The sequence below is a fragment of the Papaver somniferum genome, unplaced genomic scaffold (genome assembly GCF_003573695.1).
Source record: "Papaver somniferum cultivar HN1 unplaced genomic scaffold, ASM357369v1 unplaced-scaffold_133, whole genome shotgun sequence".
Taxonomy (NCBI): domain Eukaryota; kingdom Viridiplantae; phylum Streptophyta; class Magnoliopsida; order Ranunculales; family Papaveraceae; genus Papaver; species Papaver somniferum.
This window is the reverse complement of record NW_020622492.1, coordinates 7,219,399-7,245,834: the sequence shown is the minus strand read 5'-3', so window position 1 is coordinate 7,245,834 and position 26,436 is coordinate 7,219,399. Positions and strand designations below refer to the sequence as shown.

Below are 26,436 nucleotides of genomic sequence, written 5' to 3'. Positions count from 1 at the left end.
TAGACCGCTTATTCGAATCGGGGTTCATGGATGTACACGTAGAACAGTTGTGTTCTGAAAGAAAAATACTCAGTCAAATTATATATGAATTCCGTCTATATTGTTAACAAAACAACCAAAAGTCTTCTGCATTAAAGGTACTTATATCCAACCGTGTTATTTAAAACCAACCAGAGATGTTCTTGTATAGTCCGGCCATATTATAAAATGGTCGGATATGATCATGCTAATGAGCTGACCAACTTGATGACTTCAAATTTAAGTTACACCCAAGCTGTAGTTATCTTTTATTTCTGGTCCGGAGAAAAGGAGGGAAGAGAAATCAACTGAAAAATCAATAGGATCGTCGATAGAATCGGTGAATAAAGGAATCCATATAGACCGATTCTAGCGAAAAATATCGATACAATCTTTTTGCATTTCCTGAACCTAGAATCATCTTATGGGAGTTGTCCACATCAACCGATTCTGGTTTGTGTTCTTCAAGCACGAAAAACACCAATAGAAATCGGTCGGCATGTATAGGATTATCAATTAATTATGCTGAAATCGGTCAATGTATACATGAACGCCAACCGGTTCTGGTTAAATACATAAAACCTAAATCTTAATCAATCAAAAACCTAATTAAATGTAACGGATTAACAAAACTACCTCGCTATATTGTTAAAATCGATGATTTTTAGTCTAACAAATAAAAAATCAAACAAAAGAATGAATTAAATTGATAGATAAAATTAGTTTTAGATTTGATTGTTAAGAAATAATTGACTTTATCTCATGGTTATAAAAATAATGTCTAGGATTAGGTATTAACGGTGAAGATTCCATTTTTAGCCACCCTTTATCCTTCACTATTCGATAAGATTTTTGTTAAAGGGGAGCAAAATGTGATCCGAGGAGTACAAAAACCGTGGTCGACTCGCTAACTAGAGTCAACTCAATATAATTTTCTAATTTGGTCTAAAATATCCATACTACTCACACAAGCCCTTGGCACATGTTCATTGTCTTCTTTTTTTCATGGAAAAACATAAGGGTAAATCCTAACTCCGGGTCGTTAACGGTGTATGTTGATTTTTATGCCAGTGTGAAGAACTATTTTTCGAGGGTTTTTATAACATTATCATGGTAGGCTTACTATTGTACAAGTTCTAATCTAAGCAGCAGGACCTCTGATTTCTTCCCTGGTTAATGGTTTTTCTTATTTCTTTTAGGTATTGTTAAGTGTAGACATGAACAGACAACATCTATGATGTCTGGTTTTGATTTAGCATACATGTTGGCTGTTGACATATCAATTGTAAATATATTGGTGTTTAGGAATAGTTTTGGTGCAAGCTTTGTTAAGCGTGTTCCTGCCCATTACGCGAGCGATGATGCCCAGATATCAAACCCACAATTCCATTACCAATTTACCATTTGAATATTAAGCTTTTTTTTCAAAAAAGACATGTGCAAAGTCCGTAATCAAAATTTAATGCGTTAATTAATATCACATATAAGAACATAGATGACTGATCACATTTTCCCTTTCAGTTATTATCTTGTTTGGTTACATCGTATGAGGAGATTTCAAAAAATTTAAGGTAAATTGCCTAGGGTTCATGACCTGTTCCGCATGAAGACGATGGAGAGTTTTATTTTCTTGAACATGTATGAAAAACATGCGTCGCACAGAAGGATAGTTTGGACCGAGTTAAAAATATATAGAGGGTTAAGTCCGATTAGCGAATCAACTATGATTTTTGCTTTCTTCGTATTCATTTTTGCTCTTCCTCAACTAAGATTTTCGCTATCCATTATTGATCTCCTTTTAATAAAACCATTCGATTAATGAAGAAATTCATAGGCCTTAAATAATTGAGATAGACCTCAGCCAACCATCTTGTTTTGCTGAATTTTGATGTCAACGGCCGTCGAGACTCGAGACAGATTGATTAATAAAATGAAATCCGACTGCGACGAGTCGAAGAAGCGCATCAGTTAGATTTAGATGTCTCATATTGGTACGATCCTTGGTCCAAAGCCATATTGTTTCAAAGACTAAACTTGGATCCACACAAGAGGACAGACTCAATTATCGTTTTCTTTTTTTTTTTTTTTAATTTAATTTAACTATCCGACTGCAACAATTCTTACACAGCAAATCTTAACCCTCTCTTCTTCTGTATTCTTAGTCTCTCTTAAACCTCAACTCTACCAGGTATTATTCTTTCTATTTCTAATCTTCAATTAGGACTTTGTTTTTGCACCAATGGCTACAGATGCATATGCATTACTCAGAAAATTAGGGTTTACTAAACAAGTGAATGAAATTTTGAATTTTCTTTCGTTAAAAGCTTGGTTGTTATTTTTTTTGTATCTGACGATCACATTGATTTTCTATTGCAATTGTTTGTTTAATATATGGTCAGAATAAGTTTGGAGTTGAAACCATGAACACGAATTTGGTCGCCACCGTTCACACTCCTCTAGTGACCTGCACTACAAAGTTGGATAATCAGTAACAACTTCTCTTTAAAAAACTTCTCTTTCTTGAACTTTCTGATCGAATTTTTATATAGTGATAAATAGGTTGTCATTCACTCGGATTTGATGAGATTGATTTTAAGAATTAATAAACTAAAATAAAAGAAAAGAAAAATATACACAAAATATTGTCACAAGATGAAGAGAGTTAATGAGACTAGGATTTCGTCGAATTCATAACATAGAGTTCGATTTATTTATTCTCAACAATTAAAGCTCAATAAATAAAATTAACATGGACTCTGATTTTGCCAAGGTAGATTCTCAAAAGATTAGTTGTAAATCCTAAGCATGATGTATCAAAACATTTAAGCTAAGCATACTTCATCAAATTAAATGACAACCAATTAATTCAAATCATATTTCAATTAAAATTAATGCAAAAGTGTTAAAAAGAATTAAATAATTTTACGCATGTATGACACTCGTCTTCCTCCGTCGTCCCAGTGTTGGGGATTAGTTCATCACGTCAAAAAACACACTTAAAATATTTATTCATGGCTCAAAAAGTGGTTTACAAATGATGAAAATGTGAGAAAATTAGTAAAGCAGTGATTTTCTTTTCTCTCCCAAACTCCCCCCAAATGTCTTCTCTAGCTCTCTATTTATACACACAAATACACATCACTCAAATATATTCTTCCATAACTCCAAAATCTTTTTATTTTTAATTAAAATTATCTTCAGGAATTTTTCCTTCTCTTTATTCTATATACGTCTTTACTAAACCCATATCTTCTTTAATTCGCAGAATAAAATCCAAGATAAAATCTTCTAAAGATATTTTTCTTGGTTAATACAAGATATCTTCCTTTTTCTTCAAAACTTCATGTTTGTAAGGCAAGAAAATAGTCTTATCTTAAAGATAATAAATCCTTTACCGTTGAAGCCAAATTTCCCGCCAAATTTTCTTTTCAAATCAAGGAAGAAGATGGAGCCCCCTTAACCAGTAATGGGGTTCGATTAGCAGTTGGCTATCCGGGGTGCCCCTTATCAGTTAGGTGCCCCTTATACAAAATTGAGAGTCCGAATAACATGTGTCCTCCGGGTGCCTATACCAACTTTTCGAGTCGAATTTTCCAAAAATACCTACAAACACATAAAACACCATAATAAGTAGAAAATCGAGTACCAACAATACTGAAAATTGAGGACAATTCGGTCACAAAAATGGGTCTATCACTTTCATAACCTGAATTGGGTATTTCATGATTCAGTCAAAAGTACTATATGGGAATAGAGAAAAAAGAAGACCTCCAGTGTCATCTGGTTTGGAATCTTTGGATTGAACGTAACGCTAGAATTTTTAATGGAGAGTACAAGTCTTTGAACTTGATCATTGATAATGTGAAGACCCATGTGTATAATTGGTGCGTTGGAACTGACATTTTTGCGGGTATTTCCTTGAATACAACTCTTAACAATTGGAGGCAGTCATGAGATAATTGATTTTCTGTATTTTTTTTCCTTCTTCTGTATTTTTTCTGTAGCTCTATTTAATAACATGTAATGTTGCTATGTGTGGTGAGAGCTGAGAGTGTTGCGTAATCGTGTATCTTACACGTGAGAGTGGCGGTGCTAGTTGAGAGAAGTCGAGTACTTAAACTCAGTCTGTCCTGTAATGAAACTTAACCTTTCTAATCAAAATTCATTTGAATACCAAAACCGTAAGCAATGTGGAAACCAGGCTCTCCTGATTTTACTATGGTATCGGAGCTGAGAGTGTTATGTAATCGCGTATCTTACGCGTGAGAGTGGCGGTGCTAGTTGAGAGAAGTCGAGTACTTAAACTCAGTCTGTCTTGTAATGAAACTTAACCTTTCTAATCAAAATTCATTTGAATACCAAACCGTAAGCAATGTAGAAACCAGGCTCTCCTGTGTTACTATGGTATCATCGAGGGGAAGCCTCACGGCATCGATCCTCTATTTCCTAAACTTTCATCACCACCACCACCATTAATCTCTTCTTCTGTTGCTGCTGATCTGAATTTTTTGAAGATTCATGGAGGTTTTGGTAGAAATTAGGGTTTTCGTTTGATACCTGCTGCGTCAACAATATGAATCAAGCGTGATTATCATATCTAAAATTTGGTTTTTCTAGTGTATTCTCTTGACGATTCTTGAGTACAATTTGGAATTCGATTGGTTTTAGACTTCAATTTGGATTTCGATTGGTTCTGCTTCTTCAATCTCAACTGGTAAATCAAATCTATGTTGGTAATCTCCATTTTTATCTCTAGATTACTTCAAATTTGATTTCATGTGTTCAAAGTCTGCATCATATCTCAACAACATTCAATTTTCTCTTCATGATTTGTTTCTTCACCATAATTATATTCATCTAATTTCTTCATCAAGATTTATTGTTCTTGATTCCTGGTGCTATTTGAGTTCGTTGACAGCTTAGAGTTGTTCACCTCAATAGACTCGGTAGAAGGTTGTGATCGAGTGGGTGAATTTTTGCTGCACACTTAGGTATGCTTTCATTGCATCATATTCATACTGCCTGACTCAATTCTTACTTCAAGTCAGTCCTCACTTACGTCATGTTGAAAATCCTGCGTTGTTTTCAATGGTTAAGCTGAGAGCGCAGAATGACATTTGGATTTGGTTTGGTACTGATTTAGAGGTTGGAGTTTTATTGTTGAGTATTCATTCAATCGTGAATGTAGCATGTGATCCTTTATCTTTACTTTCTTGTTTGTTATTTTGGATTAATGAATAATACACATCCAGCTGAGAACTTGCTGTGACTACATCATTAGAATACGAGAGAAAATTGAGTGACTCGTCTATTACTTCTACATCAACACCTACTGCTGTATTTACTTCTTTCAATGCTTCTTATGTTGGTACTGGTTTGCAATTCCTTCTGGGATATGTTGCTTGAGCCATGTTCACAAGGCTGAGTCAATATCATAAATGGAATGAATAATCCAAGGTGGTTACAGAACTTGATTTTTCACTGTTGCATAGCCATTGCAGCTGCCAATAATACTTGGAGTTGGTTCTTTTACATGTTGGATCAGTTGACAGCTGGTATTTTTTGTGTGAGCTTTATTGAAGGTAATCAGCTTCATCGTATGTTTTGTGAGTGTGTGCAAGATCTTGTTATTGCTGGTGCTGCTGTTACATTTATTTGATGATGATTGAAGCTAGGTCAGGTGTAATTCTTCTTGGCCTAGTGAGCATCTCATTGTTATTACTCAGATTTTATTTCTCTTGTTATGCGGATGTGGTTTTGTGATATTTCTCGGTTATCATGCTACCTGTGAGAATGTTGTAGCTCCTTTACTATTGGTTGGCATTGACCTTGTTCATCTTTGCATTCTATTGTTCTCCTATGTCTGTCCTACTACAACTATTTCTCATACTTCAGTCTTGGTACCTCTTTTCCCTGCGTCAACTATTGTTGATCCTGCTATTGATATTCCTGCAACAACTTCAGCTGTGAGACAAATGTATATTTCGGTATGCTGTTTTGGCACTTATCTTCAGCTCCTACTTCTTTCTTATGCTCTGCAACATCAAATGGTAACCTTCTTTGACTTGTACATCTCTTGTTGTCATCTCCTACACTTGCTGCTTCTATGCTACTCCCTTGTTATTCTGCACCATGTAGTCTTAGTTTGTTTGACATGTAATGTTGCTATGTGTGGGGAGAGCTGAGAGTTTACAATCTCAATTCGTCTGTTCCCAGACCGCTTGTGATTGAGGGAGGGTAATAACATGTAATGTTGCTATATGTGGTGAGAGCTGAGAGTGTTATGTAATCGTATATCTTACACGTGAGAGTGGCGGTGCTAGTTGAGAGAAGTCGAGTACTTAAACTCAGTTTGTATTGTAATGAAACTTAACCTTTCTAATCAAAATTCATTTGAATACCAAAACGGTAAGTAATGTAGAAACCAGGCTCTCCTGATTTTACTACTATTGAGCTAGTTTCTGTTTTCTTTCTTTTCAACACATCACTGTCTTGGTGGTGAGTTGAATTTTATCAATATATTATCCCTTTTTGAGTCAAAAAAAACATCAACCAATTTCTGAGTAAAGATTTAATTTCAATGGAGTTAGTAACAAAATTTGGTTTTCAACTACATACGATTTCATAGTTGTTTTCTTGTTGTCCACTATTAATAGGTGAAATTAGGCTTGGTCCCAGAGAATCATCTCAATTTGCATCTTTTAGGTTTTCCAACTTCATGTTTTGTTTTTATCATTTTCAAGTTGCAGTTTGATAAATTACCCAAGAGAGCATCTTAATGTCATCTTAAAGACTTACTTAGCTGAGTGAGTGCATTTTAATTTTCCAAGTTCCTCCAACACTGTGTTAATACAATTTCAAGGGATAACTTTATATAATGGTTGATATGATTGAAGTAGGTAATAGGAATAGTGTCAAGTCAAGTCTATTTGACTTGACTCAGTGTCTGAGTAGTCTAGTCAGTCTGTATGTGTCTGTCTGTTTCAGACAAGTCTATTATTCCTGTATTAAATGTGTCTGAGAGAGGCTGGCAATTTTTATCTCTTTTGGTTTTTACTCTACACAATTCTGTAATACGATTCTATGGTCTTTCTTCTCATTCTGAGTGCTTACTAATTCTTGATATTCATGAGTATTAGATTTCTCATGGTATCAGTTTAGGTTCGATCTTTACATCAAGCTCAACAAATTTTCTCAATAATTTTTAGCTTCATCAAATCTGGGTAATAACAATTCAAGCAATTTTATTCTCAAAGTCACGATTTCTAGGGTTCTTGCAAGAATTTTATGGTAACAACTCGGAGATTTACATACAACAACAACAACAACAATTACAATAACGTTCATCAATCTGGTTGCAGTACTTCTTTATCATTAAATATGGAAACTTCAAGTCAAATTACAACTACAATGTCTTCCGTTGGTACTTCTTGCACTCTCCCGTTTACAAATATCTCGAATTTTGTTTCTATGAAATTAGATTCCACCAATTTATTACTATAGAAAGATCAATTTGAGGGTGTTATTTTTTCATGTGATCTTTATGGCTATGTTAATAGTGATATAATTGAACCACCACAAAAAGTTACAGTAGATAATGTTGAGATTGTGAATCCAGAATGGGTAATTTGGAGGATATTAGATAGGTTTGTTTCAACTTGTTTAAAGGCAACCTTTACTCCAACTGTTAGTGGTGATGTTCTTGGTTTGTCAACTGTCAAAGAAATTTGGGATTATCTTGAATTAAGTTTTAAAACTCAATTTGTAGCAAGAAAGGGTATGTTCAGAACACAATTGAATGGAATTAAGAAAGGGGATATGTCTATTGTTCAATATCTACAGAAAATCAAGTCCATTGCAGGTTCTTTGGCTGCAATTGGTGAAAAAGTCAGTGATGAGGATTTGATAATGTTTGTTCCAAATGGGTTAGGTAATGAGTATGACAGTTTTGTTATTTCTTCACAAAGTAGGGAGAAGCCTTATTCTTTTGGTGAAATTAAAGCTAAATTGCTATCTCATGAGCAGTTTCTTGCTGAGAGACAACAACATACTTCAAATGTGTATGATGAACAAAATCCAGTAGGTTTTTATACAATAAATGTCGGTAATTCTTATAACAATCCAAATAGAAGGAATGGAGGTAATAGTAAAAATGGAGGTGGAGGTAACTATAAGAATAGTCAATATCAACATGGGTCTAGCTCAAATCAATACAATGGTTCTACATCAACTGGAAATGGAGATAGGAGATCTTATATAGACTATTCAAAAGTTTTTTGTCAGATATGTAAGAAGAATGGTCATGCTGCTACCAGGTGTTTCTTTAGATATCATCCTCCTTCTAATGGTACTTCAAATAGTAATACTCAAGCTAATTTTGCTGCTGCAAATGTTCAAACACAATATCCTCCTGCAACAACACTTTCTTCTGGTTCATCTCAACAAACTTTCACAGCAATGAATGATGATCCTTCTTCTAGTACTATATGGATATCTGATAGTGGAGCTTCAGCACACATGACTGGTGATACTTCTATTCTTCAAAATACTTCAGGCTACAAAGGAAAGGAGAATGTTATCATTGGTAATGGTAAGTCTTTATTTATTACTCAAACTGGTACTTCTACTATTCATACACCAACATACAATTTTACTTTAGCTGAAGTATTACATGTGCCTACTATGAAACATAACTTGCTTTCAGTGGCTAGGTTTACTAAAGAAAATAATTGTTACATTACTTTTTATTCTTTTGGATATGAGATTAGAAGTCTACATAATCATGTTTTGATGGCTAGAGGAAGAATGATTCAAAATTTGTATTCTATTTCTACACCTAAGATGCAATTTGCTTTCTCATCTCTTCTTGCTTCTCCTGATGTTTGGCATATCAGATTAGGTCATCCATCCTCTAAAATAGTTGAGCATTTTTATCATACTAAAAGTATTCTTTTAAAATCTTCTGTTTCTTCAAATTTGTGTCATCCATGTCAGCTTGCTAAGAGAAAGAGACTTCCTTTTCATCTTTCTACTTCACATGCTTCCTCTCCACTTGCACTGATTCATTGTGATGAGTGGGGTCCTTATCCTGCAACTTCATTAGCAGGTTATAGGTATTATATTCTGTTTGTTGATGATTTTAGCAGATTTCATTGGACTTATCCAATGCAAGTCAAGTCTGAAGCCTTACAATGTTTTAAACACTTCAAAACTCTTACTGAAAATTTATTCAAAACTATAATTTTAGCTTTTCAAACTGATGGTGCTAGTGAATTAGTTAAAGGTCTTTTTAAATCTTTCATTGATTCTTGTGGTATTCAGTTGAGGATTTCTTGTCTTCAGACCCCAGAACAAAATGGTCTTGCTGAAAGAAAGCATAGACATATTGTTGAGATGGGTAATACTCTTCTTTTTAATTCTTCTTGTCCAAAAGAGTATTGGTATGATGCTTTTTTAACTTCTACCTATCTCACAAACAGAACACCAACTCCAATTCTTCAAAATAAATCTCCATTTGAAGTTTTATACAATGCACAACCAGATTATTCATTTTTAAGAGTCTTTGGTTGCATTTGTTATCCTTTTTTGGGTCACTCTAGGACTGACAAGTTGTCTCCAAAATCAGTTAAATATATCTTCATTGGCTATAGTTCTTTACATAAGGGATATAAATGTTTTAATCTTATTTCTAAAAGAACACATATTTCAAGACATGTCATTTTTTCAGAATCTGAGTTTTATTTCTCTTCTTTCTCTTGTTCTGTTTTTCCTCCTCTAAATGAAGTTCCTACTGAAACGTCTTATGTTCTTTCAACTACTATTGTGACAAGATCTCAATCAGGTATTTCTAAACCAAAAGTTTACTCTGATCATGTTTCTCATCACTCTGTTAAGCATCCACTTTCAACTGCTTTTACTTCTTTATTGTCTATTCCCGCTGAGCCAAAATCATTCAACACTGCTATTAAGATTCCTCAGTGGAAAGTTTCCATGGGAGATGAGAATTGTGCATTAATTAGAAATGGAACTTGGGACTTAGTTGATCCTGAACCACATATGAACATCTTAGGTTGTAAATGGGTATACAAGGTTAAATTAAAGTCAGATGGCACAGTTGATAGACTTAAGTCAAGGCTTGTGGCTCTTGGTTATGATCAACATGATGGTGTTGATTATGGTGAAACTTTTAGTCCTGTTGTGAAGGCAACTACAGTAAGAATAGTTTTGACTATAGCTGTTACTAGAGGATGGAAAATTAAACAATTGGATGTATCAAATGCTTTCTTGCATGGAGATTTAACAGAAGATGTTTATATGAAACAACCACCTGGTTTTGAAAGTAAAGAATCTCCAAATAAAGTATGTCACTTGAAGAAGAGTTTGTATGGATTAAAACAAGCACCTAGGGCTTGGTTTCAAAAGTTTAGTACTTCCTTACTTTCTTATGGCTTTGTGAAGACAGTTTCTGATTTTTCTATGTTTGTTTATGTTGATGGATCTGAGATGATGATTCTGCTACTTTATGTTGATTTCTTTGATTTCTTTTTTGAGTAATGCTTTTGCAATGAAATAATTAGGAGACTTACATTTTTTTCCTGGGTATAGAAGCAATTAGAACAACTGACAGTATTTTGCTTACTCAAAAGAAATATACTTTGGAATTATTGACCAAAGCAAAGATGCTAGAGTGTAATCCTTGTAGTACACCAGTTGTTAAGGGTCCAAGAGTGTCCATAAATGATGGTGTTTTGCTGACAAATGCAATTGAATATAAAACTATTGTGGGAATGCTTCAGTACTTATGTTTGACAAGACCAGATATATGCATTGGGGTTAATTATGTGAGCCAGTATATGCATGCTCCTACAACTGTTCATTTTTTGTTGGTCAAGAGGATATTAAGATATTTAAAAGGTTTCATAGGTCTTGGTATTACTATGAGGAAAGGAGATATTACAACATTAACTGCTTATACAGATTCAGATTGGGGTAATTGTCCAGAAACAGCTAGGTCTACTTGTGGTTATTCCATTTTTTTGGGTTCTTCTCTGGTTTCATGGTCAAGTAAAAAACAACCTACTGTTTCCAGGTCTACAGCTGAGGCAGAGTATAAATGCTTGTGAGTAGCAACTGCTGAATTATAATGACTTTCTTCAATACTTTCTGAGTTACATATTTCCTTAGCTAAACCAATTACTTTATATTGTGACAATACAAGTGCAATTTACTTGTCAGCTAATCCAATTTCTCATTTCAGGGCAAAACATATAAAAATACACTACCATGTTATCAGGGAATTGATTGCAAGTGGAATTCTATCTGTACAACACATTGCTTCGGAGAATCAGTTGGCTGATCATTTTACAAAGGGTTTATGTTCTCCAGTGTTTACTTCTTTACTGCATCAACTGTTGGGGACTTCTATTTCACAAAGGTCTGCTGATGTTTCTCTTTTGCCTGATAATGAAGACCTTGCTGCTGATACTGAAGAACTTGCAGCTACTGTTGTTACTTCACCAACTTTTTTAGGAGCTTATCATACTAGACAGAGTGTTTTCTAGTTATTGTTGAGCTTTCTTTTGTTCTGTTTCCTTTCTGTGTGTATTATTTCTTACAAACTGCTTTGAGGTACCCACTATCAGTTTGAGGGGCTAATAGGAATAGTGTCAAGTCAAGGCTATTTGACTTGATTCAGTGTCTGAATAGTCCAATCAGTCTGTCTGTGTCTGTCTGTTTCAGACAAGTCTATTATTCTTGTATTAAATGTGTCTGAGAGTGAGAGAGGCCGACAGTTTTTATCTCTTTTGGTTTTTACTCTACACAATATACGATTCTATGGTCTTTCTTCTCATTCTGAGTGCTTAATAATTCTTGATATTCATGAGTATTAGATTTCTCAGTACGAGGGAACTTGTTGCATGCTGTTAGATTAAGGAATCAGTTTTATTCTTGTGGTGGTCATTTAGATTTGATGGTGTAGAATATTCAAGATTGCAGAGTATCTGTTACAGTTGATAAGCTCAAATTCTCAGTTCATCAGAACAGTCAAATATTGAATTTTTGGCTCAAAACCCTCTGTTACAGTGCTACCATTTCCTAAATCACTTATTGAATTGTGAACTTTTTTAAACCTACAGCATAATTCACTACACGCAAGGTGTTTGATATGATGCTTCATGATTTCTTTCATCTCATGCTAGCTTAAAACTGTTGTGGGTGGTTCTCCACCGTGCAAGCGGTCATCTAATTACCTTTTTATCACCTATCAAGGTGTTGTGTACTCTTGCATCTGTCATGTGTGAGCGTCAAAATTTGGTGATATGTGTCTTCTAACAGTGGCAGAATCGTAGTTTATGCTTGGTTGGTCACTAGGTACAGAAAATTTAGTAGAAATATATCCAATATCTCGGTGAAGATTCAAAATCTTGAAAATTTATGTACTAATTTGACAATAAGGTATCTTTTGACAAGAAAAACTAGCTCCATAAAACCAACCCTGATGCACAATGAATTCTCAATGATGTTTCTTTTTCATTTTAAAAGAAGTGGGTTTTTCACTTAATAAGCTTCTATACTAGCCATTGTTGACTGCTAGTTTCATCAGTGTCACCAGGTCACCAACTTACAAAGTGTTGACCAAATGATGCACCACATAAATTGAAAGATGAGACCGTCTACTTTCTGGATCTATATCCATTGTTAAATTTCTAATGATAAATGAATTGCGGAATTTTCTAAGTGAATACAGTCGGAAACAGATCTCAAAGTGACAATCTTCATTTACAAAGTTTGGGCTTATCTAAGTATATGATTCCTCCTTTCTTAGCGATTCTTTTAAGTGAATCAAACCTTTATCTCTGTGGTTGATCATTTTTCGCAATTTAAGTGTTACAGCACGTGCTTATGAGTTGTTGATTCTTAATGAAAATTAAATTTTTCTAACTTAATATTGTTGGTTTTCCCTGACTCTTAATCTAATATGTACTTACGTATCTTGATATGATTCTAGAGTTTCAATTTGTATTTTATTGCAAAGTTTTTACCAGTAAATTTGTGAATTTTGTTTATTTAGTTGTTATCATTGAATTGAAGTGGTTACGGGAAGACATCAAATCAAAATCCTCAAATCCCGATAGAAATGAGAAGTTCTTGAGTTAGTTTATAAGGGCTATGTAATTAGGATTTATTTGTTTGTTTACTTGTGGTAAAATTTCTTATACTTATACGACTGATTTGTAGGTTATAATGGATGATGAGGTTGCACAAGCTGTGGAGAAAGCGATCAAAGAATGGGAAGAGACATCGTCGATCATTGAAAACAATGTGAAAGCCATTGAGGGGTTTGGCACATCTGTTGATGGATTGACAGAAGAAGAGAGTTCTCATCATAGATTGAATGGTCTTGCACAAGATGGGTTGGCGCTACTTAGGTCATTTCAATTCAGACTTGATCTTCTCGCACAGCAGTTGCTTATGGAAGAACAAGTACAGTCTGCTCAATCGACTTTAAAGTCTTGGAAGGATCAGTACCAGAGGTTATCTCTCTCTGTCTCTCTCTCTCTCTTCGTCTGGGATTATGGATTTTCATTTGGTGGGGGTAAGCCTTTATTTCCATGTTTAATGGATGTAGTTTACATTTGGGACTGAGGAATGCTAATCTGCAAGCGCAGATCAATATGAGAAAAGCTGCTCAGACAAAGGTAATGGAGTTCTTTGGCTTAATTACTTAAGTAATTTTTTTTTAATTTTTGGAAGTAGTGTCAGTTGGAGACCAACTTACTTTGTTGATCCGTTTTCCGGTATGGGTCCCTAGTTGGGAATTGCTCTCCAAGTCAAATTCCGGATTTAGAATTCTAGTCCAAAAGAAAATAACTACAGTTGGAGATACTCAATATTGAAAGGGTTTTTATTATCTTTAAAAGTTACCTATGTAGGACATATATTTCCTTGTCCAGTTGGAGATGCATTTGTGGTTTGCATCCTCTGTCTCATAGTTTTCCCATGCTAATTTTGCAATTTATTGTGGTGATGACCGAGGGAACTTCTTTTAGGAGGTGGAGAGGAGTCTACAATTCACCGGCGCAATTTACAGTATGTACTATGTTTGTATTTGAGATCCCAGGGTTACCCTATTCCCACATGGCATGGATCTTTTGAACTTTTCAAGACGAATTTTGTATGGTACAGAATGTAGAAGGTAGAGCTAACCTAGCTGTATTTTTTAAACTGACCTTAGTTTGCTAGAACTGTGGACAATTATGGTTGAGCTTCACTCCTTCCGCCAGTAGTTCAGCATCGACTATCTAGTCTTTCTTACTTGTCTGTATTATATGGTGTTAGATGTGAAAGGAAATTCCAATTCTCTGATGTCCGCTGCAGTTTCTAGGGTGAACACTCTCACGTGGTTTTCTTTTTCAAATCTGTTACTGAACTATAAAGGCATTTTTACAATTTTATTGTATTTGTTTTTTCAAGAACTAAGGCTGGAATGACTAATGCTTCAGAAAGCATCACTGAGAGCCTTAGGCGCACTCGTCAATTGATGGTTCAGGTAAAATTCATTTCTTTCAATCATCTATTTTAAGCTTTGGGGACAGTATATATAGTATTATACTAGTGTATTTGCTGCCTTGCTGGTTTTCTGCGGGATATGGATGGATTGTTTCTCTTGTATAAATATCGCCTCTGACCTGCAAATGATTTTTCAGGAGGTTGAAAGAAGTGAATATACATTGGCAACTTTAGGTAGGTTTTTAATTCTGTGACATATCCGAGCTTCATTATTGTGCCTCACATAGTGACATTATAAATCTCTGGTGGTTGTCTTTCACAGATGAATCGACAGGAGTATTAAAGAAGGCAGAAAGTGAATACGAGGGTCATCGTTCGCTACTGATGCGGACCAAAAACCTGCTATCCACTATGCGGCGTCAGGATGTTCTTGATAGGTACAGCAAATAAAGAATTGACTTGCATGCAACCATCTTTTTTCCTATTTTACCTCCCATCCTTCCACCCTCCATCTCGTCTCATTCTTCATGGTGATTATTCTTTGGCAGGTTAATATTGCTGGTTGGCTTCCTCTTGTTCTCTTGTGCTGTTTTCTATGTCATATCAAAACACATGGGATTGTTCAAGTTGCAGAGAAAGGTCATAGAAGCTATAAAGGCAGGGATGATTGTACCAGGAGATTTGGGGGCTGGGGAAGCTGAAAACGGGTTTAATGGAATGCGTGTTGATGACAATGTTGTCCCTAACTTGGAGGTGCCTCCATTAGAAATGCACGACGAATTGCTTGTCTCAGTTTTGGCATATTACTCCCTCCGTTTCTGAAAAAGAGGTACTATCACTTTTTCATTTTAGCCTAAAAGAGGTACTATCAGTTTTGGCATATTACTCCATTAGTACTATTTACTCACTGACGATTGTAATCTGCTTGCTTATCTGAGTTTTGGCATATTATTATTTACTCACTGGTCGTATATATAAGAAAGCTCCACTAATTTTAGACGTGTTTGTGCTGTTTATTTGTTGAGCATCTAACAATCTGTGACATGCTCGATCATACATGATGGAGGCCACTTGTTTGTATTAAATGAAAACACAAATGCATTTACTTTCTGTACCTTCGTATTCTTTACTTCCTGTTGGTTTGTTTTTGAGCACTGCGAGTCTGATTTTGTGGCTATGTTTCTACATTATATTTATTAACATTGCAGGCATTTGACAGATAATAAACAATTAAGAGGCATAAAAGGAAACGAAACCATTCAATCCATAACTAAAAGAGGACAAGTAGAATGATAGGAAGAAGAAGAGACCGTATTTTACAAAGTTTACCTAAAACAATCCAATTGTGAATTGATTGATTTAGCAAACAAACAGGTATCAAGTTCTATGTTTCTGTTTTCGTTTTAAAAACTCCAGCAAAATGCGGTAAAGAATCCCGAACCACGACTGCAATTTGGTGAAACCGTGGCTTTCAGACAAAAGTAACTCTATCTGACTTTGTTTTTGCGGTATTGAAGACCAACAACTGATCTAGAGGGAGAAGGAGAGAGTAGGAAAAGGCTGTTTACGCCAGAAGCCAAAAGTTTTTGTGGGTCTTGGTATTTAGAAGATAGCCACCATTTTGGCCTTTCTTTTGAACTCCAACACAAGTGCATTTGCTGTTCTCAATCAAGTACTCGGCGGTATCCATTCCTTTTGTGGCCTTTGTAGAATGCGTGCTCAGCCTACATCTGTTCACCCAGACAACAACATAGAGCTCAAACATCATAAGATAGAACCTTCAAAGAATTGAATGGACCATAAAATGTAAGATGATTTTTCTTGGATTATCAAGAAAACTTCTCACAGAATACAAATTCTTCCGAAATCTTAACCTATCTACCTTTCGGAAACTGTTCGTTTTAACCACAGATTCTTAGAATCTTAATGAAAGCAATAAATCATACAAGGAAACCAATAACAAAAAATATCAGAAAGAAAGGGTGAAAATCATTACTTACCCTAAAATTGCACTAGAGAGATGGCGTCGCTGGCCAACAACAAGAAGGTCAATGCTCAAAAGCTTACTTTGCATAAGAACAGTAAAAGCCTTCTCCCTCCCTTCCATTTCTACTCTTTCTGTTTTTACCTTCACCTTAGGTTGAGCTAATTCACATGCATTTTTCATCTCTGCTAGAAACTCTAAATCCCTTTCTTTTTGCTCTTTTTGTTCTTTATCTCCTCCTCCTCCACCACCACCTCCACCTCCTCCTCTTTCCCCCCTCTCTGATCCACCTTCACTTGTGGTTGTTGCAGAAGGCGATCGTTTAAGGAATGTAGTCAATGTATTCCGCCATGAACTCGCATTTGCTACATGAAGAAGAATCAACTCATCGTGTTCCAGAATTGCATGAGATAACACCCACTGTAATGCACCAGCCGATTCACGGGTTGGATCTGCCACCACCATTATCTTTCTTGGCAATGAGCTTGTCCTCTCCATCTCATTCGATCAAATCCCTTCTTGCACGGCATCCACAAACAGAGTTGTTGTATACTCTCCGTTTCGTTTCACTGCGTGCCGATTGGTATTCTTGCAAAGCAATTACCATCGGCTGGCACCGCCGCCACCAGCACCACCAAGATCAAAGAGGATGAAGAGGATAACCTTATTTTCTCATGAACTTTTTTCGTAATCCAAATATGGGTTTGAGGTTGCTATGTTGTTGATAATGTTCAATTGTAAAAATGGATGCAACTAAAAAACAGCAAATTTAGCTGATTTTTTTGTGACGCAGGATTGGTTTTACTCATGCTTAAAGATGTTTTCTAATAATAGGCATGACCTGGTCAATGGCAATAGACAGAAAAGATAAGAAAACGAACTAATTTAACTGCTTTAACTAGGTGTAATTGTGTTCACCCACTTGTTGTATGGGCCGACAAGAACAACCAATCATGGTTATATGTTCTGTTCATCTGATTGTCACATAAATCCAAGTGACTCATGCCGTGATTGGCGAGGACTCGAATTAGTGTGAACCTGTTAATTGCTCTAAGGAGCTACAGTGTTTGCACAGCTATTTTATTCCAAATAACATTCTGAGTAACAATTAATATCTACATTTCAGGCTTGAATGGAAACTGCCACTATCAATCTCTGGTTTTCTACTCTAATCAAAAATAAGATTACTATAACACGTCATACAGTACAGCTGGAGTGTTCTGTTCTTCATCCACCTATAGATAAAGGTAAATCATAGTGATCGAAAAATTTCAAAATCTTCGCGCATTCATTCTGCTATTAACAGTTTGTCATTGAGTCGATGATTTGAAGAAACTGAATCTGGGCCCTTTACTTTTTAACTTCCCGGCTTCCTTCTGAGTGATGGTAACTTTCCTCGTTCAGACAAAGTAAATCAAAGACAGTTATCCCTGCCAGCTGGTGTGTTTCAGAAAACTTATGCATCTCCTAAGGCAAGGGTATCAACGAATTAACGACTCCCAATAAAGGAGTTTGGGTGAGAACACATGAAGTAGAATCATGATGTTTCAAGGTAATATAATTGGTTTTTGACACTAGACTCACGTCATCAGCTTTTTGCATTTAACTTCTCTAGGAGGATTTTGTTCAATAGCACTGGATTGGCCTTACCTTTCGATGCCTTCATTACCTGAAAAATATTTTGTAGCCAATGTTACACTGAGTCGAACAAAGCATTCTGCCAAAGTTCCATTTCCAAGACAAGCTAAGAGCTGTATATAAGTGCCTTTACATGAACTTTAAACATCAAGAGTTTCGAGAGTTTAAACAAAATTGTTTCTGATGAAAGAAAGTACCTGGCCAGCAAAAAAGCCTTGCAACTTGGTTTTGCCACCACGATATTTCTCCACCTGCTCTGGATTTTCTTCAATCACCTTCACAATCAAATTTTCAATCTCGGCAGGATCTGTTATCTGTTATCAAGTGGCATGACAATAAATTTTATTCGTCAGTGAAACTTTATCAGTCTCGACAGGTACATCACCTGTTTTCTTTCTTTAACTAGTAGAAACTAGTTTAGCAGAACATGATCCAAAATATAAAAAGATTGTTATTAAGAAGAGGAAATCAACATAACAGCAGGAGATAAGACAAACAAACTTATACAGTTGGATTAAAAAAATGAGGGATTGACAAATGAAACCAACCTACACATATACTAGTAAACCATAGTTCTGCACTAGTAATATGCGGCAAATTTATTACGATAGAGTTGGTAGTTAACTTGCCTGAACCAAATCCTTTTCTTCAATAACAGCTTTGACTTAAAGCTCAAATAGTATCTACAGATTTATACTAGATGATTAAAGTCAATTCAAATATATATATATATATATATATATATATATATATATATATAGAGAGAGAGAGAGAGAATAATCACATCTTTCCGAATCTTTCCGCTGATAATTCCACCTTTGATGGAGGATATTAGTTCAGCCAGCTCCTGTGGTGTAAGTTTAATTTCTGTTATAGATAGTTTTTCATTCTTCAAATAAGCAGCAATATCACCCATGATCCAATTAGCCGCCATTTTCACATCAGCACCTTTGCCAACAGCAGACTCGAAAAAATTGCAGACCTGAAACATTAATTAAGTGAAATTTTGAAACTTGTCAAATCTTGGAATAAGTTTTTGTAGAACACTAATGATGAAAAAGTACAAAATGAATAGGGCGTTAGGACTAACATTTGTGTCGTTGGAAAGAAACAAAACATCCTGCATGCTGAGGCCCATTTTCTCAAATCTCCGGCGTTTCATTTCTGGAAGTTCAGGCAAAGAAGCACGAATACTCTCGACATAGTCCTCCATGAGAACCACTTCTGGAAGGTCTGGTTCGGGGAAATATCGATAGTCAGCAAGTCCCTCTTTTTTCCTCATTGTTGCCGTTTTCTAAACAGTCGACACAAGGTCAGTCATAGAATATTGTAACCATTATGAAATGATGATAGTTGAGACGGAGAACCTGAGCACCCTCTTCCCACAGTCGAGTTTCCTGTACAATTTGATCAGCCTGGCCTTGATTGTGGAGAAGAACCTACCTGGAAATCTCGAAATCGATTGCCTTGTGCATGGCTGAAAATGAGTTCATGTTCTTTATTTCGACCTAGCAATACAAAAAGAGTGACTGAAATATTTAGAAACTGTAATTGGTTGTCAAATCCATACTCAGGCTCAAGAATTGTATTTCAGGAACTATTGATATTATGTTGGAAAACTATTAATAAAAAATAATTTTTTAAAGTTTTAATAAAAATTATAATTTATTGTTTTTTTTTGTGTTAGTCTCACACCGTGGAGTTTCCAATTTTTAGTAGTTTTAAGAAACAATATAAACCTTTTAGTCCTATATCGGAAAGTTTTTCTTCTTAAGTTGTATTTGTTAATTATATAAACAAATTCACTACTTTTGTAAAATCTATGGGAAAGGGGTTTCTCTATATTTGGAGGGACCCCTAAGGGAAGAAAACATTTTGTATTGTTTTCTAAGTGTTCGATATTTTCCTTTATGGTTTTTTCGGAGTTGCCAAGCTCAAGCTGAGCATCTACTACATATGCTAGTAGTAGGTGTAGTAGGGTGTTTTATCTTAGAGATATCCGTCCTGTGAGGGCTATAGCATCACTCTTGAGTGTAGCCGGGAGCTAATGTCTTAAGGGCAACGTGTTGAACACGTGACTCACTCTGTTTTTCCAAAGTTTTGCCTTGTTGTTGTTGCGGAGATATGGAGAGCTCGTCTGTTTCATCAAATCGATCACTTCCATTATAAAGGAGCTAAGTATCAATAACTTTTGCTTATTTGTTTTTTCCTTGTTTTTGATTATTTCACCCAACAATCTTAAGACATTATAATTTGTAATAATCGAAAATGGTTGGTTGGTTTGTGAATCATGGATGTTAATTATGGAGTAAAAAACAAAAACGAATTTTTGGTCATCTGTATAATTTCGAGTTTATCTCTTAACCTAAAAGGAATTTCGATTAACCCTTTTGACACAACGTAGTAGACATCCTGATAGTTACCCACGTAAAATTTCAGAATTTTTGGAGTTGTAAAAGTATTTTTTGATATTTTACAAAACAGAGAAACGTTCCTGAAAAATTCTGACGGGCAGAATTTTGTTGTTATCTAAAGTAGTTTTTATGGGGTAACCATGAGTTTTTTGATATGGTGGTTCAAACGAAGTTTATAAATCTAGATATTATCTTCAAAACTCATATTTTATCTGAACTAAGGTTTGTGAGATGTGGTGTATTAGGTGATTGGGAAATTACCGTCTCCGTGGTCAGAGTATAAACGAAGTTTGTGACATGAAATTGAAAAGGAACATGGCTACCAGGCGCATGTGGATGAACACAAGTCTTCCAAAGCTGACAAAGGCGAGAACATCAAACACCACTCTAAGCGTAGTCTTCATAAGAAAGGTATGTTTCGTAAAACTGAATCCGACATTCCTTTAATTAAAGGTGATTGTTATGTTTGTAAAATTCCTGGCCATACGGCAGTAAAGTGTAGACAACATAAAACCTTAATAAGTAAAAAGTTAATGTTAATTTAGTTGAAACAAATTAGAACGATTTCATTGACATGATGTCGGAAGTTATTTTAACAACCAATGTGAGAGACTGGTGGGTGGATAAGATGAAACTCCATATGATTTATGGAAAGGTAGATGACCTTCTTATGAATGCGTCAAAGTGTGGGGGTGTTTGACTAAGATTGTCATTCCTCTTCCTAAAAGAACTAGATAGAAACCAAAAATGTTGATTGTGTCTTCATATAGGGTATGCTGAGTATACTTCTACATATAGATTTTTGGTTGTGTGTTCTGATTTTTCATACTTTGGTGTGATTTTTCTGACTTTGTTGTGAATATTATTACATAATCTAGGGATGCTGAGTTCTTTGAACATGTTTATTCTTAAACCTGTACCTCATTAGAGATGTGTTGTTTATCCCCTAGATTTATTTTCAAATAGTCAGAACTTTTCTTAAAGGAAGATGAAGTTAAGGTTGAGCCTAAGAGAAGTAAAACAATTAGACTTGAGACTTCTTATGAAGCCGACTTCATAACATGCCTAGCTTAGTCTAAGCCCTGGACTTGTAAAGAAGCCTTGATATCTACTGAAACCCCATTCTGGTAAGAAGCTTCATTTAGTGAAATGGACTCAGTCCGTCGGAACCTGACTTGGAAGGTTTCTAGTTTACCTCCAGAGAGTAAGACATTAGGTATATGGAACTGTGGAAAAATATTAGGCTAAGTTGGTAGTTAAAGGCTATAAACTAAAAGAAGGTGTATATTTCCTTGATTCTTATTCACATGTGACGAGATTTACTTCCGTTGAGATACTAATTGTTATTGCTGTCATAAAAAAATTAGAGATACATCAGATGGATGTTAAGACAACTTTTCTAAAATCGTGAATTAGATAGAGAAATTTACATAGACCAACCTGAGGACTTTGTAGTGAAAGTTTATGATGACAAAGTTTGTAAGTTGAACAAAATTTTGTATGGTTTATAAAATAAGCACGTAAACAGTGACATGGAAAATTTGATCATGTGATAATGTGTAGCGGATTTAAGTTAATGAATCTGACAAGTATAGTAACTTGAAAAGGATGCCCGTGTGATTGTATGCTTGTATGTTGATGATATGATTATACTTGATACAAACATAGATGTGATTAATTCCACTAAAAACATGCGCTGAATGAGAACGTTGACTTGAAAGACTTGGGCCCTGTTGATGTAATCTTAGGGATGAGGATTAGAAAATAATCTAACATATGTAGTCTTAATTATTCTCATTTTGTTGAATTTGTACTTAAGAGATACAATCAATGTGATTGTAAGCCTGCTTGTACTCCGTACGATTATTCTTGTAGACTCAAGAAAAAAGGGTAATTGAGTATCTTAACTTGAATACTCAAGAGTTATAGGATGTCTGATGAATTTAATGAACTGTAAGAGTCCAGACATTGCCTATATTGTGAGTAAGTTAAGTAGATATAATTGTAGTCCAGAGCAATAGCATTCAGATGCACTGAGTAGAGTATTATGGCACCTAAAATACTCCATTACCTTTATTTGATTTATGAAAGGTATCTTGCTTTCCTTGAGGGACTTTGTGATGTAAACTGGATAGTTGACTCAGAGGAGTCTACGTCTACGAGTGGATATGTTTCACTCTAGCATGAGGGTTTGTTTTTGGAAGATTTACAAACAAACATATATTGCTCAATTCATTATGGAATCTGAGAGTATTGAGTTAGATAAAGCACGAGAGGGGGCCGAGTGCCTAAGATGCTTTTTTAAAAGACATTCCTCTCTGACATAGGCCTGTGCCAGCTATATCTATACATTGTGTTAGCCAAGCTATAATAGCTAAAGCTGAAAATAACTAATCTCAATCGGCGTTATTTCCATTGATTGGATAAAGTCCAAGGATAATATCGCGCAACCTTTGACGAAAGGTTTATCCCAAGAGATTGTTAGAAATGCATCGAGGGGGAAGGGGCTTAAGCTCATGAATTAAACTTTCCATGAAGGATACTCAACCTTGCTGACTGGAGATGCCAAGATCAAGGTTTCGAATGAGACAACTAACTTATGGTGGGTAAAGGTAAACGGTATCAGAGAATTTTATTCTCTGTCCCTTCCCTATGGTGTGGACGTGATAGTGTGATTGCATGTGAAGGATGACTTTTAAGAAGTCTTAATGAGTTCTATAGTTTCAATTTAAGATCGAAGTGGGGTGTAGCAGTAACACTCTTTATGGAAACTCGCCTATCTGAATGAGGAAGTGGGCCGCTTCCTATGAGAATATGAGCTTTGATTCTCTAGAGCATTCTGAGAAACAGGATATGTCCAGGGCCAAATTGGACAAAATGGCACGAGCTTGGCAGCAACCTTGGAGATATCAATCGTGGTTGTTATCGCGAATTACATCAAATGCTAGCAGTTCAATACATAGTTCACTGTCTCTACCAAGTAATTCCGGTAATATCTTACTAAGCAAAGGTTCAAGACATCATGGACACCTCTTCCTAAAATGGTATTTCCTGCGCTTTTTATGTGATTTTCGTTTTGATGGTTTTGGTATTACTGGAACTTAGGACCTAAAGGTCACTAAGGGTTCACTAGTTCATGCTTTTTCACTTTGATGAAAGATACCTATAGTCTCACCATGTGAGAACTAAAGATGAAAGCTCTCAATACTATTATGATTTGTGCAATCCATAGTATGACCCTGGGGTCAACACACTTTTGTGTGAGGGAGAGGTCGTAGAAATGACTAGTATGATTTCAACACTTGCACGATCAGTCTGTTTGGATCGTGAGATTGGGATGTTGATTTACCAAGATCTATCTGTGTTTTCATGTTTTATTGAGTTTTCATTCATGTGGGGGATTGTTGGAAAACGATTAATAAAAAATAAAATTTTAAAGTTTTAATAAAAATTATAATTTATTGTTTTCTTTTGTGAATGAAATTTATTAGTCCCACATTGTGAAGTTTCCATTTTTTAGTAGTTTTAAGAAACAATATAAACCTTTTAGTCCCACATCGGGGAGTTTTTCTTCTTAAGTTGTATTTGTCAATTATATAAACAAATTCACTACTTTTGTAAAATCTATGGGAAAGGGGTTGCTATATATTTGGAAGGACCCCTAAGGGAAAAAACATTTTATATTCTTTTCTCAAGTGTTCGATATTTTCCTTTATGGTTTTTTCGGAGTTGCCAAGCTCAAGTTGAGCATCTACTACATATGCCAGTAGTAGGTGTAGTAGGGTGTTTTATCCTGGAGATATCCGTCCTGTGAGGGCTATAGCATCACTCTTGAGTGTAGTCGGGCGCTAATGTCTTAAGGGCAACGTGTTGAACACGTGACTCACTCTGTTTTCCAAAGTTTTGCCTTGTTGCTGTTGCGGAGATATGGGGAACTCGTCCGTTTCATCAAATCGATCACTTCCATTATAAAGGAGCTAAGTATCAATAATTTTTGCTTATTTGATTTTTCCTTGTTTTTGATTATTGTACCCAACATATTAAGCATATAGAGTTTGGATACCATCGTTCCAAACTCCGTGTGCCCTGTAGGCCGGACTGATACATTCACATCGCACCGTAGGGAACCTTCCTGCATATTTCCATTACCCACTCCCAAATAGCGGACCAACCTTTGTATCTCAGCCGCATACTCAGCAGCCTCGATCCCAGTTCTCATATCAGGCTCTGAAACAATCCCAAGCAACGGTACCCCTTCTCTATTCAAGTCCACCTGAACAAAGAACCAAAATGATATCAACAAGCCTAAAAAACTACACGGAACTAATTGACAAACTAGAAGTCGGTAAAAGCTGGGATTACTAAAGAAAACAAAATGGATTTCCTGTGAGTACGTCCCAGTTCCAAAGTGCATTAACTTCCCAGCATCTTCTTCCATGGAACCAACCCTGGTTATTCCAAACTTCATATGCCCACCACCAAACTCAAGAGGAAGATCCAATCGACATAACCATCACTTGCAATCGGAATATCAAACTGTGAAATCTGGTAACCTTTAGGAAGATTAGGATAAAAATATTGTTTCCTATCGAACTTTGAAGTCATTGCCAGTTTGCAATTAAGCGCAAGTCCTAGTTTCACTACACACTCAATAACTTTGAATTGAATATGGGCGACGCACCAGGTAGACCCATACAAATTGGACAAACAGTAGTGTTTGGTTGAGACCCATAGTTGTAAGGGCAGCTACAGAAGGCTTTAGTTAGAGTTGAAAGCTGGACATGTGTCTCTATACCTATAACTGCTTCGTAATCATTCAACATTTTCTCATTTTCTCATTCTCTACACCATTTCTTGTGGTGAAGAGAGAAGATGGGCAAAGGAGAGATGAATGAGTACGAAGTCCTCTGAAACATAGAGAAGGCATACTAACTTGCCCCTTTTAGTCAGTCTTTATTTGCAAATATAAACGCTGCATTTGTAGAGAACAAACAAGATCAGTAGGTGGGAGCTTTAATCCCTAACATCTCTGAAATTCAATTAAAAAAACAGGTTAGGAATAGATAAATACCTCAGATATATCTTACAGACCATTTGGTTCTGTCAAATTTTCACTTGCGGGAAGAGGGGGCGAAGTAGAAGATGAGATGAGATGAGACGAGATGAGATGAGAGACAGACTTGATAGAGGACTAAAAACCCCTTGGTTTCAGGTAATGGGTGGGTATATTGGACCCATAAAAGAGCAACCCGATTTGAGACTTAATTTTTTAGGTACCAGAAGACACGATGTAAGACATAATTCAATTATCCGGTCGGCCGGCGGTGGAACCTTGTGGCAGATTGAAAGAAAAAGGTTGATGTATTTGTTTCTTTCTTCGTTACGATACGAAAAAGGTTTTGCAGGGTATTCACAAGTAGTGATGTAGAAATAATGACAACAAAATACTAGCTGATTTAGAAGGAAAGATGCTTTCGGATATTCAAATCCAAATCTACCACCAGTCTTTAATTACAACATGTTTTTTTTCCTCTATCTAGAGGCTAACTTCTACCAGCTTCTATGTTGTGGTGGATCCCACTTTCATTAATGTTTGTTTTTTTCACTTCCTCTATCAAGACAGAGGAAAATCTCTATCAATATAGAGGAAATCAAATATTACCTCCATTTCAAAAAAAATAGGCTGGTTTCATGTACAAATTACACATGAAACCACTTTATTATTTTGAAACGAAAGGAGTAGCACCAAGCAGGTGCTATCTTGGGAGCAAACCTCTATTTAATTTGTAGAATGTCGAATCAGCCCTTAAATAAATATTAAAATTCTTAACTTTTGTAATCATCATGGAACCAAAAATCTTGTTCCTTCCC

General features: G+C 35.6%; 2 protein-coding genes and 1 pseudogene across 2 annotated transcripts; 1 reads left to right on the top strand and 2 right to left on the bottom strand.

Annotated features, from left to right (window-relative positions):
* The first annotated feature begins 11,830 nt into the window (after positions 1–11,830).
* On the top strand, positions 11,831–15,643 carry LOC113333659. Its single transcript, XM_026580082.1, has 7 exons — positions 11,831–13,553; positions 13,649–13,726; positions 14,056–14,109; positions 14,494–14,569; positions 14,727–14,763; positions 14,852–14,966; positions 15,078–15,643. Exons 1-7 carry the CDS (start codon positions 13,264–13,266, stop codon positions 15,349–15,351), a joined length of 924 nt encoding a protein of 307 aa, XP_026435867.1. The 5' UTR covers positions 11,831–13,263; the 3' UTR covers positions 15,352–15,643.
* Positions 15,644–15,765: 122 nt separating this feature from the next.
* LOC113333658 lies at positions 15,766–17,238 on the bottom strand. The gene is made up of 2 exons (XM_026580081.1): positions 16,530–17,238; positions 15,766–16,259 (listed from the first exon to the last, which is right to left on the bottom strand). Exons 1-2 carry the CDS (start codon positions 17,009–17,011, stop codon positions 16,094–16,096), a joined length of 648 nt encoding a protein of 215 aa, XP_026435866.1. The 5' UTR covers positions 17,012–17,238; the 3' UTR covers positions 15,766–16,093.
* Positions 17,239–18,101: 863 nt separating this feature from the next.
* On the bottom strand, positions 18,102–26,233 carry LOC113333579 (annotated as a pseudogene).
* Between the last annotated feature and the right edge of the window lie 203 nt (positions 26,234–26,436).